The sequence below is a fragment of the Myotis lucifugus genome, unplaced genomic scaffold, assembly GCF_000147115.1.
Source record: "Myotis lucifugus unplaced genomic scaffold, Myoluc2.0 scaffold_1, whole genome shotgun sequence".
NCBI lineage: Eukaryota > Metazoa > Chordata > Mammalia > Chiroptera > Vespertilionidae > Myotis > Myotis lucifugus.
The window spans coordinates 2,435,843-2,455,500 of record NW_005871049.1 but is presented as its reverse complement, the minus strand read 5'-3'; the positions used below and the strand labels follow the sequence as shown (position 1 = coordinate 2,455,500).

At 50.2% G+C, this 19,658-nt stretch overlaps 2 protein-coding genes across 10 annotated transcripts; one reads left to right on the top strand and one right to left on the bottom strand.

Annotated features, from left to right (window-relative positions):
- The first annotated feature begins 363 nt into the window (after positions 1-363).
- On the top strand, positions 364-5,624 carry NHP2 (NHP2 ribonucleoprotein). 2 transcript variants are annotated; one of them, XM_023753946.1, is made up of 4 exons: positions 364-623; positions 715-784; positions 4,509-4,614; positions 5,248-5,383. In XM_023753946.1, exons 1-4 carry the CDS (start codon positions 464-466, stop codon positions 5,305-5,307), a joined length of 396 nt encoding a protein of 131 aa, XP_023609714.1. In that variant the 5' UTR covers positions 364-463; the 3' UTR covers positions 5,308-5,383. The 2 variants fall into 2 exon arrangements, with proteins under 2 accessions (XP_023609714.1, XP_006081700.1); XM_006081638.3 differs by having other exon boundaries at positions 378-623; positions 5,265-5,624.
- RMND5B (required for meiotic nuclear division 5 homolog B) lies at positions 5,519-17,511 on the bottom strand. Of its 8 annotated transcripts, none has more exons than XM_023753916.1 (10): positions 17,396-17,511; positions 15,822-15,972; positions 11,268-11,413; positions 10,999-11,139; positions 10,117-10,217; positions 9,754-9,920; positions 8,744-8,909; positions 7,539-7,641; positions 7,295-7,449; positions 5,519-5,652 (listed from the first exon to the last, which is right to left on the bottom strand). In XM_023753916.1, the coding sequence occupies exons 1-10, from the start codon at positions 17,435-17,437 to the stop codon at positions 5,547-5,549; spliced, it is 1,278 nt and encodes a 425-aa protein (XP_023609684.1). In that variant the 5' UTR covers positions 17,438-17,511; the 3' UTR covers positions 5,519-5,546. The 8 variants fall into 8 exon arrangements, with proteins under 8 accessions (XP_023609684.1, XP_023609703.1, XP_023609701.1 ...); XM_023753935.1 differs by having other exon boundaries at positions 7,295-7,380; XM_023753933.1 differs by having other exon boundaries at positions 17,400-17,419.
- Between the last annotated feature and the right edge of the window lie 2,147 nt (positions 17,512-19,658).

Genomic DNA, 19,658 nt, shown 5'->3' with positions numbered 1-19,658 from the left:
CATTCTAGCTTCCGAGTCGCAGACTCGGAGGTTTTTGCAACGATCACGTCCCCTCAGACGTGCTCGAGCTCCCAGGGAGTCCTGGTGATGCCGAACTCCCACCAGCCCAAGCGGATTCCCAAGCCCCGCCCCTGCGTCCCCGCCTCCCTCCGGGCCCCGCCTCCCTCCGGGCTCCGCCCCGAGCCTCAGGTTTCCTCAGGGCCCGCGGTGCTCGGCCTGAACCTCGCCCCTAATCCGCTCCGCGTGGTCTCTAGAGGGATGGCCCCGCCCCAGCGGCCTAGACTCCGCCCCCAAACTGTGTATATAAGGGATTGAGCGTCAACGATTGGTCTGAGTCCGAGACCTCGTTTCCTAATTGGCTGTGGTGTTCTGTGGGTTTCCCCGGTGCTGTGATCCGGAAGTGATTCCTGCAGCGCGGGCCGCGTGGATCTTCTACTGGGGACTCCTTACCACTGCCGCTGCGATGACCAAAATAAAGGGAGATCCCGAGGGGCGGGAAGCTCAGGCGGAGGCGTGCTCCGGGGAGCGCACTTACCAGGAGCTGCTGGTGAATCTGAACCCCATCGCACAGCCCCTGGCTTCTCGCCGCCTCACTCGGAAACTCTACAAATGCATCAAGAAAGGTGCGGTGGGCCGCGGTGGCCGGTGAGGGTGCGGGTTGCTGGACGAGGCCCTCTCCCCTCCCCTCCCCGCGACTGACTTATGTCATTGCAGCCGTGAAACAGAAGCAGATTTGGCGCGGAGTGAAGGAGGTTCAGAAGTTTGTCAACAAAGGCGAGAAAGGGTAAGAACCCCCTCCTGCTGGATTTTGCATTTTAAACGGTAATGAAGGTATCCTTACTATTTAGTAGGCGTTCAGTAAAAGTACTCTGACTCTATTAGGAGATAATCGAGCAGTCAGTAAATTCCCTGCAACAATCCCTCACTTCACTGACCCTAGCCCTAAGGGACACCACGGGGAAAATGAATTCCAGGGGAAGCAAATCGAATAAGCTAAATGAGTTAGGGTAGACCCCACCTTCTTTCGTTCAGCGACTATTTTACTGTCTACTCTTTTTAGGCACTGTACTATGGGGAGACGATTCCTTTAATCAGATAGTCACATCCAAAACTAAAAGTTGTGCTGGCTATCTATGAAGGAAAAGTATCAGATGCAGTGAGAGACTTCATTGCCCTACATCTTCTTTCCTGGCATTTATCAGAATCTGAAACTCATTTGCATTTGTATTCCTTGTATCTCCCACTTAGGCCAGACAGTCAGCTCTATGAGAATAGGATAAAGCCATACCCCACTTTATTCCCAGAAGTGTCTTGTACCTTGTAGGTTCTCAAGAGATAAATTGCTGGGGAGATTTGATGCTCAGTGGGGAGTTTGACCTCGGTGGGGGCCGCTGAGATCTGAAGATACAGGAATTGAGCTTGAGCTTCATCTGGTTTAAACTCCAAGCTCTCCTTGACAAGCTGTGAGCCCTCTTGTACAAGTCATTTAATCTTCCCAAATCCCCCTGCCCTGATTTCTAACATGGAAGTAATGAGATTTTATGTATGTAAAAACACCTTCCCCAGGAATTGGTTTGGAGGGGAGGGGCTTTGCCAGAAGAAAGTAGGCCCCAGGGCAGGAGAGGGTAGTGGTGGGCAGAAGTGCTCCCTTCTCGTGGAGCTTTGTAAACCATGGTAAGTTTAGTTTTTGTACTCAGAGCTTTGGAGGGGCATTAAGGATTAAAGCCAGGGAGCATCAACTTTGGATAGGATCAGGCTCAAGAGTAGATGGGGACACTGAAATAGACTACTGTAATCTAGAAGAGGTGAAGGTGATTTTGATTAGGCTGGAGATGGAGAGAATTAAAGTGCTTATATCTGAGAGGACTTTTGGACATGGAGTGAGGTGGTGTGGTTTCCATTGGACAGACAAAGGGTCCACACTGAGATAGTGAACTATGGGGGAGGGGCTGGGTTTGTGTGGGAAGATCATGAGTTTGATTTTAGACAAGTTTTTGAGGTATCTTTTAGACTCATGACCCCTCTCCCCAGCATGACTGTCAAATAGAGACATGGCCAGATGGGCTACAAGCTTGAAAGAGAGAGGGCCAGGCCGGAGAGAATAAATTTGGGAGTTGTCAGGACATACTAGATCAGCCGTGGGCAAACTAAAAAAAAAAAAAGACCGTACCCTTTTATGTAATGATGTTTACTTTGAATTTATATTAGTTCACACAAACACTCCATCCATGCTTTTGTTCTGCCCCTCCGGTCCAGTTTAAGAACCCATTGTGGCCCTCGAGTCAAAAAGTTTGCCCACCCCTGTACTAGATGGAACTTGATGCCATGACCATGGATGGGGTCAGCAAGAAGGTACTGAGTGGGCAGCCAAGGACCAGGCTGTGAGAAGCACCAGCATTTATTTTATTTTTTTAATATATTTGTATTGATTTCAGAAAAGAAGGGAGAGGGAGAGAGAGAGAGAAACATCAATGATGAGGGAGAATCATTGATTGGCTGCCTCCTGCACACCCCCTACTAGGGATCAAGCCCACAACCTCGGCATGTGCCCTTGACCAAATCGAACCTGGGTCCCTTCAGTCCACAGGCTGACGCTCCACCACTGAGCCAAACCAGCTAGGGTGGAGCACCAGCATTTAAAAGCTGTTCAGCCTGGCTGGTGTGGCTTAGTGGTTGAGTATTGACTTATGAACCAGAAGGTCATGGTTCAATTCAGGTTGGGTTACATGCCTGGGTTGCAGGCTTGATCCCCAGTAGGGGACGTGCAGGAGGCAGCTGATCAATGATTCTCATCATTGATGTTTCTCTCTCTCCCTCTCCCTTGCTCTTTGAAATCAATAAAAGTCCTATATAATAAAGAGCTAATATGCAAATGGTCATCACACCCTCACTCTGAAATCAATAAAAGTCCTATATAATAAAGAGCTAATATGCAAATGGTCATCACACCCTCACTCTATCACGCCTTAATGGCTCAGAACAGCCAGGCTGTGGCCCAGGAGAGGGACAGGCTGCCTGTCCCGCAGTCCCGGGTGCCAATGGCTGTGGCCCAGGAGAGGGACAGGCTGCCTGTCCCGCAGTCCCGGGTGCCAATGGCTGTGCCTGCGGCTGCAGCCCAAGTGAAGCCACCCACCCACAGTCCCCTGTGACTGCAGCCGGCCAGGGTGAAGCCAGCCTGGGTCCTGGGTACCTGCGGCCAGCCAGAGGGAAGGAAGCCCAGGTCCTGGGTGTCTGTGACTGGCAGGAGGAGGGAATCCTGGGTCCTGGGTGCGGGGTGAAGCAGAGGCGGTTAGGGGCGATCAGGCCAGCAGGGGAGCAGTTAGGGGAGATCAGGCAGGCAGGCAGGCGAGTGGTTAGGAGCCAGCGGTCCCAGATTGCGAGAGGCAGTTGGACATCCCCCGAGGGGTCCCGGAGACAGTGCAGGCCGAAGGCCGGGCTGAGGGACCCTCCACCCCCATACATGAATTTCCTACACTGGGCCTCTAGTAAATAAATAAAAGCTATTCAAAGAAAAGGAGCCTGCAGAGGAGGAGAGTCCAAGAGGCAAAAGGAAAACAAGGAATGTGGACCCAGTACTTTTTTTTTTTTTTTAAATATTTTATTGATTTTTTACAGAGAGGAAGGGAGAGGGATAGAGAGTTAGAAACATCAATGAGAGAGAAACATCGATCAGCTGCCTCCTGCACACCCCCTACTGGGGATGTGCCCGCAACCAAGGTACATGCCCTTGACCGGAATCGAACCTGGGACCCTTGAGTCTGCAGGCTGACGCTCTATCCACTGAGCCAGACCAGCCAGGGCGGACCCAGTACTTTAAACCAAGAGTTCTTTCCAGCTGTTTGCATCTCACAGACTCTTCCTTCTGTTTCCAGGGCGCCTGAGGGCCTTACCAGAGCCTGGCACTTTGCCAGCTAGGAGCCCCAGCTGAGGCTTCTCTGGCAAGCCTTCATTGGTTCTCTGTCATTCAAGGCCCATGCTTAGTCTGGCACTCAAGGTCCTTGGGTGGGGCCCTTGCCAATCTTTCTAGCCTTCTTGTCTGCCCCTGTCCCCATTCTGGATTCCAAAGCCATCCCAGGCTGCCATCAGCTTGCTTCTGTATATCTGGTGCCATTTTCATTCTCCTCCTTAAATGTTTTTTCTGCCCCTGCTCCTCCATGGGCTTCCTGATAGTCATCATTCAGCTTTTTGTTCAAGTGTGGCTTCCTGACTCCTTTCTGTACTCCAAAGAGAGCTGAGCTCTTACTCCTTGGGGTCCCTCCCGTCCTTCATCTGTCCCAGTATGATACCACTTGCCACACTTGGTGACATTTGTTGCCAAGAAATAGAGATCGCCTCCCCAGAGGAACACAGTCACCAAACACAGATTTGCACCCTTTCAGAGGTTGGGCGACCCACATTAATAACTCCTTGAGGGCAGGAGCCATCCTATCTCTGTCCCAGTCCAGAGGTGGACTTTCAATTAAAAGAGGGAATGAACAAGTTAGAAATGACTGTTTCTGTCATTTCAGGATCATGATTTTGGCAGGAGACACGTTGCCCATTGAAGTATACTGCCATCTCCCAGTTATGTGCGAGGACCGGAATTTGCCCTACGTCTATATCCCTTCTAAGACGGTAAGGAGCACCCTCAGCTCTGATCTTGATCAGCACTAGAGGAGAGGGTCTGGGATGGAGTCTCGGCGGTAGGCCATAGTGGAAAGTGAACTTTGGAGTTAAGATGGGCCTGGGTAGATTCTTGGTTCAGCTGCTTCCTAAGTAGGGGACCACTGGTAAGTTATCTCTCAGCACTTACATTTCCTTGTAAAATGGGAATCCCCTCCTCTGTGCCCTGTAAGAATGAAACAGAACGTATATGTGGACGTGCTCTGTCAACTAACATGCTGCACCTGTGTTAGTCCTGTTAGGTGGGTGCAGTGCGTTAGAGGGGGTAGTTTTAGGGATCTGGCTCCTTATCCTCACATAGCAGGAGCCAGGTCTGGAGCACAGGGAGTGGGGGATGGCAGGAAACTGCCTAAGGGGACAGCCCATGCTGGGCTGGAGCCCTTTCACAGTTGCCATGTGGGAATGTAGGCCCAGTGTTGCTGGACTACTTGAAAGTTTGCTGAGTGTAAATGATGGCAACCAATTTTAACTGTTTTAAAAGATATTGCTGACCGAATAGCACATGTCTGTCTGCCAGATTAGGCCGGTGGGTCATACGTTTGTGACTCCTTGGCATACAGGTCGTGCGGCCTTTTTTCCAAACAGCCCTTTTTCCTCTGCAGGACCTGGGTGCAGCCGCAGGCTCCAAGCGCCCCACCTGCGTGATAATGGTCAAGCCCCACGAGGAGTACCAGGAGACCTATGATGAGTGCCTGGAGGAGGTGCAAGCCCTGCCCCCGCCCGTGTGAAGGACTTGGGCAGCAACCTGGGCACCTGCTCCGGAAGCTGTTGGGCTGGCAGGGAGCCAGCTGGCTGCCCTCTGCTGCTCACACGCACAGCATCTCCTAGTCTTCTGAGGCACGTATTTTTCCCAGGCAGCTCCAACAGCATCTTCTCCATCAGTGTTATTTCCTGTTGAGCTTCCTGGCAGTCAGTTTCAAGAATGAGGTGTGAAGGAAGTAAATGCTAAGACTAAAATGTGATGAGTCTGTGGCTGGTTTTTCTTCTTCTCTTTAAATATGTTTTTATTGATTTAGAAAGAGGAAGTGGGGAGAGAAAGAGAAACATTGATCAGTTGCTTCATGTCCACACCCCAACTGGGGATCAAATCCACAACCAGGGTACGTGCCCTGACCGGAACTTGAACCAGGGACCTTTCGGTGCGTGGGACGAAGCTCAATCAACTGAGCCACACCAGCCAGGGCTCTGTGGGTGTTTTTTAAAGCAGCAGCTGCTAGTGGAGCCAAGGAGTTGGTGGGCAGGAAAGTGAAGCAGACTTTCTTGCCAGAGGACCCCAAGGACTTTAAGAGTGTTCAGTGCTAATGCCTGGCTGCCAGGGCTAGTGCTAGACTCTAGCTGAGAACAAACTTTGCAGCTCACTCCCAAGCTTTCACTTCCCTAGTAGGTGGAAGCTACAGATAAGGCAGCTGAGCCCAGACCCCATGGCATGAAAACCTGTAGCCTCTGTTAGGGACACTCCCATCCCTCTTCTTCCTGCTTAAGTCTTAGTGCCATTGGGAAGCTTATGGAAGCAATTTACCCACCCATACAGGACATTTTAAATAGGATTATGCAGCTAAATACAAAACCCCAGGCCATCTTTCTTGCTTAGCATAATGGCCCTGGTAACCCAGTCCCTTCAAACATTTTAGACTTAAGGTATCTTCCTGCTCTCAAGGCCCAGCACAGGACTCAGTATACATAGCAACCAGGCTTCAGGTGCCTTGAAATAAACTGGAAAGAGCTTGAGCTTCATCTGGTTTAAACTCCAAGCTCTCCTTGACAAGCTGTGAGCCCTCTTGTACAAGTCATTTAATCTTCCCAAATCCCCCTGCCCTGATTTCTAACCTGGAGGTAATGAGATTTTATGTATGTAAAAACACCTTCCCCAGGGACTGAAATCTCCCAGCTTTTTTGCCTAATCAGAGATGTAGACTGGGTTCTTCCTGACTGGGCACTGTGGCTGGCATGGTCCCACCACCAGGAGCAGCAGCCAGGCCATGTCAGTACCTGTGTGCAGTGCACATATAATTGCGGCAAAGGAAGGAGAAGGCCTGTGAATATATTTGCTCAAAGTTATAAAAAAATGGCATTCGGTTCTACCCCAGAGTATTTACTGGTGGATGATGGATACAGACAGTTGTAAGGCTGTACAGCGGGAGAAGTGGATAGGGCGCTGGTATGGCAATAAGACCTGGCTGAGGGCAGGGATGAAAGACAGTTGCTGCCGCCACCCAAGTCCTCTGCTCCTCTGTCCATTGCTACTAAGTCCGTGGCAAATATAAACGGAGACAGCAGGAATACAGAGGCCAGCATCTCCCTGCCCTTGCAGTCAAGGAGCCAGCTGCCCAGTGCAGGTTGGTTCATCTCCCTCCTTGGCCCCTACTGTGGCACTCAGGCAATTCTGAAATGAACCACAATCCACTGAAGCTAACCACTCCAGTGAGACGGCAAGTCTCGTGGGTGAAAAACATCTTTAAATAAAGCTCCTTCCAGGCAGGAGTCAGAATATGATGCGTTTCCCATCTGCTGGGTTCTGCTCCATGGGACAGTAGGGACACTTCAACCTGCAAAGGGGGGAGAACCAAGAATGTCTGAGAGGCTGGCTAGCAGGAGAGCCAAGCCAAGCAGGAGCAGAGCACAGGGAACTTACTTTCCTCCGTTAATGAGCTTGTTGAGTGCATCTCGGGAGATAACGTGGCCACAAATGAGCTTGATGGGAGGGTTGGAATCTGACGTCTGCTGGCGAAGGATGGGGCAGGCGAACACTGAGTGGTACCAGCACTTCATGCCTAGTTCAATCTCAATCTGGGGAGGCCAGCCAAGGGATGAGTCCCACTTCCTGCCATGGCTATCCCCAGTGCCTTCTGCCCACACCTCCCTCAGCCAGGGCTCACCGGTAACTCGTCCTTGTGACTCCAGACCCCTGTGCACTGCCTCTGCTCAATCACAGCTTTGATGTTCATCAGCACGGGCAGTGCCACACAGCCAGAGGCAAAGCTGCAGAACAAAGCAAGGGCTAGAGCGGCCAGACCAAGACCCCAGCAGACAGACAAAGGACCTGCACACTTGCCATCAGCACGGGACTCAGGTCAGGGTTCTAAGTTGGCACATGGTCAAATCAGTCCTTGAGAATCAGGTTGCTTATAAAGTGCCACATATGTAATTACGTGTCATTCTAATGCACCCTCAAACTTGAGAACATACAAGAGAGACAAAAGGAAGATCCAGGGGGCAGGTATCTGCTCATCCAAACCACTGAAAAGTCCTTGGTGTGACGGGGACAGTGATCTGTTTGAAAGGGCTCCACTCTGCTGTCATAATGCACCCCTATAACTGGTTATCAACTGGGGCAGTTGGAAACGGGACAGATTTAGACCTCACCATGATCTGGGTGGGGTGGGAGTGAACCGGCTGGAGCCTTGGGTGCCAAATGGCTACGATGCAGAGGGCTGTTGTGCTGTGTGAGCGGCAGATGGTGTTCCTGCTGGGAAATACTGTCCTATAATCAGAGTCTACCACACAGTGGAGCATGAGATTCCACAGTCAAAGTAAATGCACTGTGACACTATCCACTATGGTGTAGTGAGTGGCTCTGGGGTCAGGTCCATATGCCCTGAGTTAATTCATGTCTTGAGCCTCTGTTTTCTCTTCTGTGAAGTGAGTACCTCTAATCCTAGGTCACTGAGGAGTCATGAGAAGAGCATTACTATACAGGAGCCTTCGAGTGAAAACTCTCAGAAGCTGTAACTCAGTTACTCAGATCTACCAGAGAGGAAGTGGTGTTTGACAGATGAGGCTGAGAGAAGGCTTGTGTGGAGGGTCTTGTGATAATCCAGCAGTGAGGTGCAGGCAAAATGGGGTCCTCATTCAAGAGACCTTACAAAATAGGAACTTTGACCCTGCTACTAACTTCATGGTGACCTTGGACCATAACTCTTCCTAATCTCAGTTTCTCCAACTGTGGACACAAGTAGTTCCTATCTGGAAGATGGACTTAGAGAGCCAGTTTAGGTCTGTCCCCGGCACATGGCCCAGCCTGGGTAAATTGTTTCCCTTGAAATCCAACCACACTCTGCCCTGCCCACAGGGCTGGCTGTACCTGACACTGAGGGGCGACTCCACAGAAAGCCCCAGCAGGGAACAAGCATCTCGGGTAAAGGTCTCACAGATCTCAGCCCAGTGGCTGGTGTCCAGGAGGTGGCAGTAGGGCGACTTCTCCAAGCCCAGCCGGAGGTATACCAGGCTCCCCATCATCACCTGGATCTCTGCAAGGCAACCAGGCGCAGCTCAGCACATGCAGGACCAGGGCACAGGAGGCAGCCGCTCCTCAGGGCTGGGTACCCAGCCCCAGGGACAGTACGGCTGTGGAAGCAGGATAGGGAGCAGGCTGAACACCAAGGCTCTGGGGTGCCTGGCCTGGCCAGGCAGGGACTGAAATGTCTTCAGGCACAACTGGTTTTCCCTAAAACCCAATGGAGCTGTCTATGTGGGACCAGGACAGGCATCACCTGGTTCTCTTCTCATCCTTCAACTGCATCAGGGAATGAATCTCAAATCTCGGGGTGGCACTCACGTCTATTTTAGAACACTAGCTAATATCTCTTTCTAAAAAACTTTCAAGAGGCATCTAGCTAAAATTTAATAACACTGATTGGCTTTCATGTTTACCTTTTAGTAAAATGTGAAGTAATAAATATGAAGGGAGCTAAAGAAAAGTTACTAGCAGTACAGTGGTTTCTGATGGGGAACATCTGGAAGGTGAGACAAATGACTGAGGTTTAGAAATCCGCATGTGAAGGAAGAGGGCTCAGGCAGGGACCTGCAGAGGAGGTGCTGAGGCAGAGCAGCATGAGGGCAGGCGTGGCATGGCACACATAAACCCAGGATGATGTGTGTGTGGGTATGGCACAAAGCTGGTGATGGGGACCGGAGCTGGTTCTGAGATGAAGCTAAAAAGTGTGACAGAGACAGTGGAGGAAGAGCCTTGAGTTTGGAGTTCACCTTGGAGACAATGAAGGAGGGCTGAGAGTTCTCAGGCTAGGAGCAGCGCCCTGGGTAAATGCTGACATCTGCCAGAGCCCAGCAGCATCTACTACCCTGGGCACTTACCCCGCTGGTGCAGCCGAGCAAAGGGCTGGAAGTGCCTGGCATAGCTGAGGGCCTCCAGCTGCTTGTCAGGGCCACCAGCCAGGAGGTGAATAAAGTACAGTCGGTGCAGCTTGAACTCCAGGGAGCTGTTAAGCTCAAGCAGACGCTGCCTGTGGGAGATGGCCCATCTGGAAAGAAAGGGGCCAGTTGAGTATGGAACTGGTGGGGTGAAAGAAGAGCCCCGAGGGAGCTGGGACAGAGGGGTGGGATCCAAAAGCCTAGGTGAGGCCACAAGACAGAGCTGGAGGTATGTCAAGTACATTGGGTGAGGTGAAGACCACAGACAAGCCCTGCCCCCTGCTGTCCCACCCAAGGCCCACTTACTCCAACGCCGGTCCCAGGTCATGTTTGTGCAGAGCTTCCAGTATTCGATTCAACTCCAGGAAAGGCTGCTTGAAATCCAAGTCCACGTTCAGTGTAGATTCCTGTGGGGAGAGCATGATCCCATCACTGGATCCCATCAAAACCTCATCTGTCTAAGACAGGCTGGAGACCTTGCATGAGGAGCTGTGGTCTCCTGCCACCCACCTGGCCCCTCTGATTTCCAATTCAGTTTTGGGAAGTTGAGTGCCACACACTGGCTTCCCACAGGGCAGACTATACCCTCACCCAGGTAATGGAGACAGTCCCTTCCAGGCCCTGTGTGAGTAGCATGGTGAGAAATTATTCCTTTTCAATCCTCTTAGTTACTTTAAGAGAAAGGATATTTTAGTTTTACTACCAGTGTGCTTTAACACCTAACAGTGCTACTCTGTCATTTTACTAATCTCCCTTTTTAAGAAACTAATCATTTTACTAGTCCCCCTTGACTCAGAACACTGCCTGGCAACCAACCCTACTTAGAAATTAATTACTTCACTTTTCACTGTATTTATTTTTATTTTTTTATTGATTGATTGATTTTAGAGAGACGGGGGAGAGAGACATCGATTTGTTGTTCCACTTATTTATGCATTCATTGGTTGATTTTTATATGTACCCTGACCAGGGATCAAACCCACAACCTTGGTGTATCAGGAAAACGCTCTCTAACCAACTGAGTTCCCTGGCCAGGACTCATCGAGCTCCCTTCTATTTATGGCAGGAGACCTGATTTCCTTTCTAACATAAATTTATTTCAATAATAACAGGAATGTATTATAAAAAAAACTATTGAGTAGAAAACAGAACAGGCAGGTCCCAGCACCTTCCCCACCGAGCCATTACCTGGCACAGCTCCTCGGCCACGCTGAGCATGCCCTGCTGGTACAGGTGCTCCACGATGGCCATCTGCAGGATCTGCTGCTGCTTCTCCCGGGAGTCCCACACTGCATCGGAGACTACACCGCAAACCTCAGAGTCAAAGTTCTGACAAGGACGAGAGACAGGGCCCTGTGACTCGGCACTCTCACTCCCCACACTTGCTTTCCTGATAAGCCCTAGGACGTACCAAATCCAGGTGTCCCTGTCTCCATTCCAGGTGCCCACACGCTCACCCTGTCAATGGCTTTGCCCACTCGGGAGACACTGCTGTGAATGTCCTTGTGGTCTGAAGCCAGTTTCTGCACGGTGTCTTTGATCTTCCGGCAACACTGGGACATCACCAAGGAGAGGGTGGCTGAGAGAGGGGTCCCCTGGAGGGCTGCAAAGAAACATTAGCAGTGAGTCAGGACACAGGAATAGAACTTGTCTCTGTTTCGTCTACCCACAGAGGCCCAGGAGGCAGCCCTGAACTCCAGAGTGACTCAGCTTCTGACTCTAGCTAGTTTGGCCTGCGGACTGAAGGGTCCTGGGTTTTATTCTGGTCAAGGGCTCATGCCTGGGTTGTAGGCTCCATCCCCAGTAGGGGGCGTGCAGGAAGCAGCCAATCAATGATTCTCTCTCATCCTTGGCTCTCTCCAACGTCTCCCTTTCCCTTCCTCTCTAAAATCAATAAAAATATATTTTTAAAAAGACTCAGCTTCTATTTCAGGACCTGTCAATTTTAAACTGCATGACTTCATTTCTGTCTTCATTTCCTCATCTATAAAATGGGGGAGATAGCACCAGCTTGTAGGTTGCTGTGAACTGAAGGTGATTTGGCACTTACTATGGGTAAGTACTTTATTTCGGCTCATTTAATCCTCACCCTCATGCTGTGCAGTGGGCACTATTAACGTCCTGTCCTATAGCTGAGGCAGTACCTTGCCAGGTGACAGCAGTGATAGATTTAAAGTCTGTGATCCTCCCCACCACACTGATGGCTCTTGATTATCTTGAGTGAGATGCCTGTGTGAGAAGGCTTTGAACCTTAAAACATTGTCCTCACAGTAATGCCTCTTATCAACTAGAGGACACCAGGTGGGCCAGGGGCTGCCAGGGAAGCTCAGGGATTCCTGGCTCAGGACTCCAGCTCAAAGTGGTTTCTACCTCATGGCCTGGGTAAAGCCAGACCAACCACCAAGAGCAGGTGAGACTTGGAGGAGAAGAGAGCAAACTGGGCATTGGACCCATCTTAGGGCCCAGCATCTATGCCACTTCTCTAGTTGCATCACCTCGGTTCAGGGAAGGAATGTGACCAGAGAGGGCCAGGGAGACTTGCAGCTCCAAGAGCGGAAGCCCTGGAAGAGAGATGCATTCTGCCAGGCTGCTGAACAAACAAAATGTGAACAGGAGCTGTTGGAGCACGTGGGCATCTCGGGGGAGCAGGCTCTGAGAATGAAGCCAGTGTGGACTGAGGGATCACACGGGTACCTGAATGCAGCCGGGCCTGGACCCTTCAGTTACCTGAGCCCATAAATCCAGCTCCCCTTGGTTTGTGTGTATGTTTGTTTACACTAGTCTGAGCTGGGTTTCTGTCCTTATAAGTGAATGAGTCCTGAAAAATTCAAAAAGGAGGTGGTGGCTGGGCCACCCATCTACCCCAGGAAGACACTCCGCTGCCAGCATCAGCACTGCTCTCCGAAAGCCCAGCTTGCCACTCTTTTCTCGCATTTTGCTCCCTGCAGGTCACAGAGGGCCACCCCACACATTCTCTAGCCTCATCTCCTTTAGAACAAAGCAACACTCTTAAGAAACCAAAGCCTTTTTAACCTGGAATCCCCCAATTTCCACTGCCAAGGACCCCACAGACAACCATTAGTCCTGACAAATCCCCATCTGAGAAGAAACCCTCTCCCTGTGAACACACCGCAGCCATAGCCACCTGTTAACCAAGAGCACAGACAGTGTAAATGAGTTTTGGACCAGCAAAAGAAAAGTGTTTCTTCTACACAGTTAACAGAGTCCATCAAAAGCATGGCACAACCGCCCTGAATGGTGTGACTCAGTTGGAGTGTCATCCTGTGTACCAAAAGGTGGTGGGTTCAATCCCTACCACCCAGGGCACATACCCAGGTTGCAGGTTCGATCCCTGGTCAGGGTGTGTGTAAGAGGTACCCAATCAATCTCTCTTTCCCTTCCTCTCTCTGAAATCAATTTTAAAAAAAAAAGCATGGCACAACCACATAATGGTAAGAGAATGGGGCAGAATCCCTATATATTGATACAGAATACTCCCCAAGACAGACTGTGTAGGGGAAAGAGCAAGGTGCAGGAAACTGTGCTTTATGTTCCCTGTGTGTGAAAAAAAGGAGGAGGCGTAAACACTTCTACATGACATCTACGTGTGCACACAGATGCTGCATAGAAGGGCACCTGAGAAACAGAATGGGATGACTATTGGAGAGAGGCACACAGAAATCGGGAATCAGGGGTGAAAGGGAGACACTTTTCACTCTCAGCCTTTTTGACCTCAAAGTCTTTTCCATGTGCATACATTCATTTTTTAAAATCTTTACTGTTGAAAGTATTACATATGCCCCCCTTTTTTCCCCCATTGACCCCTTCTAGCCCACACCCACCTGCACGCATTCTTTAAGAAATAAAAAGGAAACAGACTCTTCTTTGTAGATTTGTTTTTCTCAGTGGTACTAAGTATAGCAACTCTGAAAATACTCTCTATATATTATAGAAATTGAGCAGATGAGAAATGTATCAGCAGTCAGCCTTCTCACTGTTGGAGAAGAGAGATGCAGCTATGGATGGGGGAAGTCTGGGAAGAACTCTGTGATACAGAATTATAATTGAAGGCATCATTGTAAACGCATTGCCTACAATATACTAAGACAGATGGATGGATAGGAAAGAAGGAAGGAAAAAGATCCATTTGCTAAAAAAAAACACTAAAAACAATGACACCTCAGTAACAACCTAGATCATGGTTTCCAAATACCATTTCCCACCAAAAGAACCATGGCTATTTGCAAAAATTACTGATTCCAGGTAATATCTTATTGTGCCAGAAAATAAGGGAGTGCTGAAAAAAAATAACAAATAATAAATTTAAAAGATAAAAAAGGACACAGAGGTGAAAGAAGAGTACTGAGATAATTGAATATTCACACGTAAACGAATTAAGCTGAACCTTACACCATACACAAAAATTAAACTCAAAATGGATCAAAGAGCAAGTGTAAAAGCCTAAACTATAAAACTCAGACAAAACAGAGGTGTAAATCTTCATGATCACGGATTGGGCAGTGGTTTCTTAGATATGACAATAAAAGCATAAGCAACCAAAGAAAAAATAAAGTGAACTTTATCAATATTAAAAACTTTTGTGCTTTGACTGTCAAACCTCAAAGGGAAGGCAGGGGAGGTAGGTGGCTGGGAAGAGATCAACCAAAGAACTTGTATACATATATGCATAACCCATAGACACTGACAATAGGGTGGTGAAGGCCTGGGCCCAGGGGCAGGGTGGGCTAGAAGGGGTCAATAGGGGGAAAAAGGAGACATATGTAATACTTTCAACAATAAAGATTAAAACACGACAAAGAAACAACAAACAAAAATAATAATAAAGAGAACCATTTGTTCATAAAAAAAACAAAACTTTTGTGCTTCACACAACACTATCAAGGTGAGAACAACCCGGGCATGTGCCCTGACCGGAAATCAAACAGTGACCTCCTGGTTCATGGGTCAACACTCACCCACTGAGTCACATCAGCTAGGCTATAATTTATTTATTTTTTTTAAAGGGAAAAAAGTTTAATGAGTTACCATATGACACAGCACAGAAAAAAGTAGCTATTCACTCTACAACAGGGATGAACCTTGAAAACATTATGCTAAGTGAAAGAATACAAAATGCCGCATATTGTCTGATTCCATTTATTTTTTTTATTTTAATCTTCACCTGAGGATATTTTTGCCATTGATTTCTAAAGAGAGTGGGAGGGAGGAGGGGAGGAGAGAGAGAGAAAGAAACATCTATGTGAGAGAAACACATCCACTGGTTGCCTCCCACTTGATGTACCCATATGGGGGCTGGTGAACCTGCAACCTGCAACTGAGGTATGTGTCCTTGACTGGGAATTGAACCTGCCACCCTCCAGTCACAGGCAGCTGTTCTAACCAATGAGAAAAACCGGCCAGGGCTGTACAATTCCATTTATATGATGTGTCCAGAATAGGTAAGTCCATAGAAAGCAGATTAGTGGTTGCCAGGGGCTAGGGGAGAGGGAGGAATGGAGGAGTTATTATCTCTTCTGGGGGTGATAAAAATGTTCTGAAATTACATGATAATAATATTTGTACAACTCTATAAATACACTAAAATCACCAAACTGTACCCTTTAAAGGGTTTTTGTTTTGTTTTTTTTATATGAATCAGCTCAACTTTTTTTTTTTTTAAAAAGGACATAGTAGGGAATACCTCTGGGCAAATCTAACACAATTTGAGCATCAAAATGTATAACAATAATGCAGTATAACCCATTGAATAAGAATTCTAATTATAAATAACTATATATAACTATATATAACTATATATAACTATATATATATATATATATATATATATATGATGGGAAAGTTTCTTTCTTATAGTTGAATGCTAAGGAATAAATATATAAGGAATGATAGAGCAGGAAAAGTCACCCTGTTATTAAGTAGCTTTGGGGTATCCTAGGCCCACAGGGAGGCAGGAATGGGGCTCTGGGGTTGAGGGGGGGATGGACACCCACCTGCACTGGCCAGCTCAGCCCGAAGCTGTCCTACGTAATGCAGCAGCTCCTCCAGGCTCTGCTCGCAGTGCTGCCCGTAGGTCAGGAACTTCTGTAGAACCTTGTCCACCTCTCTCTCCACGCTCTCACACTGCTCCATGGTGGCCTCCGCCTGGGGGCAGGAGGAGGGTCCAGTGTCAAGCCCCACCTGGGGGACACAGTGGGGAGGGCTCCCGGATCCCCCTTACCACACCCATATCATATAGCAATGCTCAATCATATAGCAATGCTCAGAACTGCCCAGCGTAACATATCTGTCCACAGCTCCATCCCCCTAGCCAGGGTGCCCACTGGAGTGTGCAGGCAGGTGTGAGGGCAGAGGGTTTTTGAATCATGGTGAGAAAACTCTGTTTCCAACTGTTTTCACTCTACAATCCTTGCTCATCTCTCTCTCTCTCTCTCTCTCTCTCTCTCTCTCTCTCTCATTTTTAATGTTTTTACTGATTTTGAGAGAGAGAGAGAGAAACATCTATGAGATCTATGAGAGTGAAACATCAACCAGCTGCCTCCTGCACGCCCCTTACTGGGGATCAAGCCTGAAATCCGGGCATGTGCCCTGACGGGAATGGAAAAGGTGACCCCCATGGTTCAAAGGTGGATGCCACACCGGCCGGGCCACACAAGCCATCTTTCCCTTCCTTGACTACATTCACTTTATTTCTGCCTCAGGGCCTTTGCACTGGCTGTTCCCTCTGCCTGGAACACTCTTCTCCCAAATCTGTTCCATGTTTGGCTCCTTGAAGTCTCAAACTTCATCCCTTCAGAGATGGTCTCCTAGACCCAGTACCCCTCTGCCCCACCCCCACCCATTCACTCTATCATCTCACCCTGTTCCTTTTCTTCCTTACTGATCTCTAGTTGAAGTTTCTTTTTTTTTTTTTTTTAATTTCAGAGAGGAAGGGAGAGAGAGATAGAAACACCAGTGATGAGAGAGAATCATTGATTAGCTGCCTCCTGCACGCCCCCTACTGGGGATCGAGCCTGCAACCCGGACATGTGCACTGGGAAAGGAACCTGGAACCCTTCAGTCCGCAGCCCGACGCTCCATCCCTGAGCCAAACCCGCTAGGGCTGGTTGAAGTTTCCATCTTTCTTTTGTCATTAACCAAAACTGAGGGGGCGAAAAGGCCCACGATTTTCCCTGGAATACAGCCCCTGCTGGGAGTTTCACCTGCGTTAACGCAAATGACTGTCAAACTCTTACTCATGCTCCACAAGACCCTGACCTAATGCCCTGCCTGGCCCCTCAGCCCAGCCGGGTCCCAGCCGGTCGCACTAGGGCGGGACGTCTGAGTTCGAGCGATTCCCCCGACAGAAGCGGTTCCTCGCGTGTCCTGGGAGCCTGTGGGGCTCCAGCTCTCGGCCGGGGCCCACGACACGGAGCAAACAAGTCCAAGGGCGGACTGGGGCGGAGACTTAGTCGGGGGGCTTCGGGGGGAGGCCCGAGGCCTGGGAGCCCGGCCGAGCTGCCGTCCGCCGGCCCCTCCGCGCCTGCCCGCGGCCCGCACCTCCAGGCCGGGACACGGCGGCTCTCACCTGCTGCTGCTGCCTGGCCCCGGCTTCCGGCGCCGCTGTCATCGGACCGGAAGCCGCGGCGGTTGCTCCGCGGATCCGGACTCGCCCACTCGCAGCTTCGCGGAGGGGTGGCCGTCCCGCAGGGCCGCGGCTCTCCGCCTGGGCGCCGAGCCTCACCCTCCCGCGCGCCCAGAGTGGAGTCGCCCACAGAGACGAGTGGAGGCGGGAAGCCGCACCCCCCGCAGCCCGGGCGACGCCGGAGCCCCAGCGCCCGAGGCTGCAGCTGGACCTCGACCCTCCGCGTCTGCGGGAAGGGATCGGACCCACCCGCTCGCTGGCCCGGGAGGTTTGGGGGTGCATGGGGCTGGCGGGGCGGCTTTCCTACCGGGAAGAAGCGCCTGGCCCGCCCGCCCGCCCCCCACAACTCGGTCCCAGCGCCCCGCTTCGCGCTCTGAAGCCCTAAACCGATGACTGTTCAACTCCGCCCCCCCGCCTTCTGCCCTCACTCAAAGGAGACTACCCCTCGGCCAGGGTCCGACAGGCTCTCCCGCGATGGCTCCTTGGTGCTCTTTTTGACACATCAAATGATGTTTTTTTTAAAAAGTCACTTTTTTTTCTGTCCCTAAGTCAGGACTTAACATACTCATTGGGCATTCAAGAGGATTAGACTGCTGGCGTGAGGTACCCAGTCCCTGCTCTGCCGCCCCCCATCGGTCGCCCCTCCTGGGCGAACGGGGGGAGACCGGGTTGCACAACTGTCCGGAAGAGGAAGGTGACCCCAAACCCAGGCCGGGACTGAATTCACACTCCGCCCAGAGCAGGGGGCTGCTCTCAGGGGCAGGGCGGAGGAGCCCCCCTCCCGTCCACAAGCTTGGAGACCGGAACTAGAAACGAGCCCAGCCCGGCCGGTGTGGCTCCGCCGGGGAGCGGCGACCTGCGAACCAGGAGGTCACGGTTGGGTTCCCGGTCAGGGCACACCCCTGGGTTGCGGGCTCCGTCCCCAGGAGGGGGCGTGGAGGAAGCAGCCAATCAATGCCTCTTTTTCATCATTGTTTCTTTGTCCTCTCTCTGAAATCAATTAAAGAATAAAGGGGAAAAAAACCCGCCCAAGAGACAAGGCTTGGTCTCGGTTTTGGTTTTCCTGACTTTCTGCTCCCTTTCCGTGTCAGTCTCATTGCAGGGCAACCTCCCCCTTCAACCCTCCAGGCCTCCTCCCCAGCCTTCACCCACAAGCACCCTTGCACAATCTTGTTTGTTTTCTGTATAGCACTTGCACAAACCAGTTTTTTTTTTTTTAAATAGTATTTGACTTAAAATTATCTTGTGTGTTTATTTGTTTATTCTGTCTTCCGGCCCCTAACACACCTCCCCTTAAGAATAAAAGCTCCGTTTGGACCAGGACTTTGTACTCAGTACTGCTGTATCCCCAACACCATGTCCTTGGGACACCTTAAATGCTCAGGAATACTGAGGTACCTAATATCCTAATGGCTCCAAAACCTCCTGCCACACGCAGAGAAGGGGCAGTCCAGAGCCCCACATCTGGAGAGTCCGGTTTTGCACACCAAGCCTGGGTGGTCCTGGCCCACGCGAGCTTGGGGGCGGAGAGTTGAGTGAACCTAGCCTGGGGCCACCCGCTGAGGCCCAGGCCGCCGCCGCCTCCGCTGAGCCAACTGGACCCCACCGGTTTCCCAGAGCGCCCCAGGCCTTCCCACTTCCTCGGAGGAGCCAGACTGGACCTGCCAGCTAGGCTGGGTCTGAGCAAAGCCCAGCTTCTTTGAGGACTTTTGAATGCCAGGCCGACACCTCAGGCAGTTTCCCCTTTGTCATTGCTTCCCCAGGATGTGGGTTCTCCTTGCGTCACTTTACAGCGTGCACCCAAGGTTTATTACATAGTTGATTTTGTCAATTGTACCCGCTGGGGATTGTGTTTGTTTTCGTTTGGGAGAAGGGGCTGCTTCAGAGCAGAAAAACAGCTGTTCTCCACCAATTTCAATAATAGTCTGTTTTAACCTTTTTGCTAGTTTCCCTAGGATTTGGTTTTTAAAAATTTAACTCTTTTGGTACAACCCTCCAGGCCTCCACCCCAATTCACATGGTCCATTTTCAGTTTTGCACGTGGAGGTGCAACGGCTTGACGGTTTTCCACATTTTCTGGTCCAGTTACCACAGCACCTCTTTACTGAGTAATCCTTCTTACCTTCTCATTTTGAAGCCCGGCATCCTAATTAGAATTTTCTGCAATATGAATCTATTCTGGCTCTTCATTCTTTCATTTATTTTT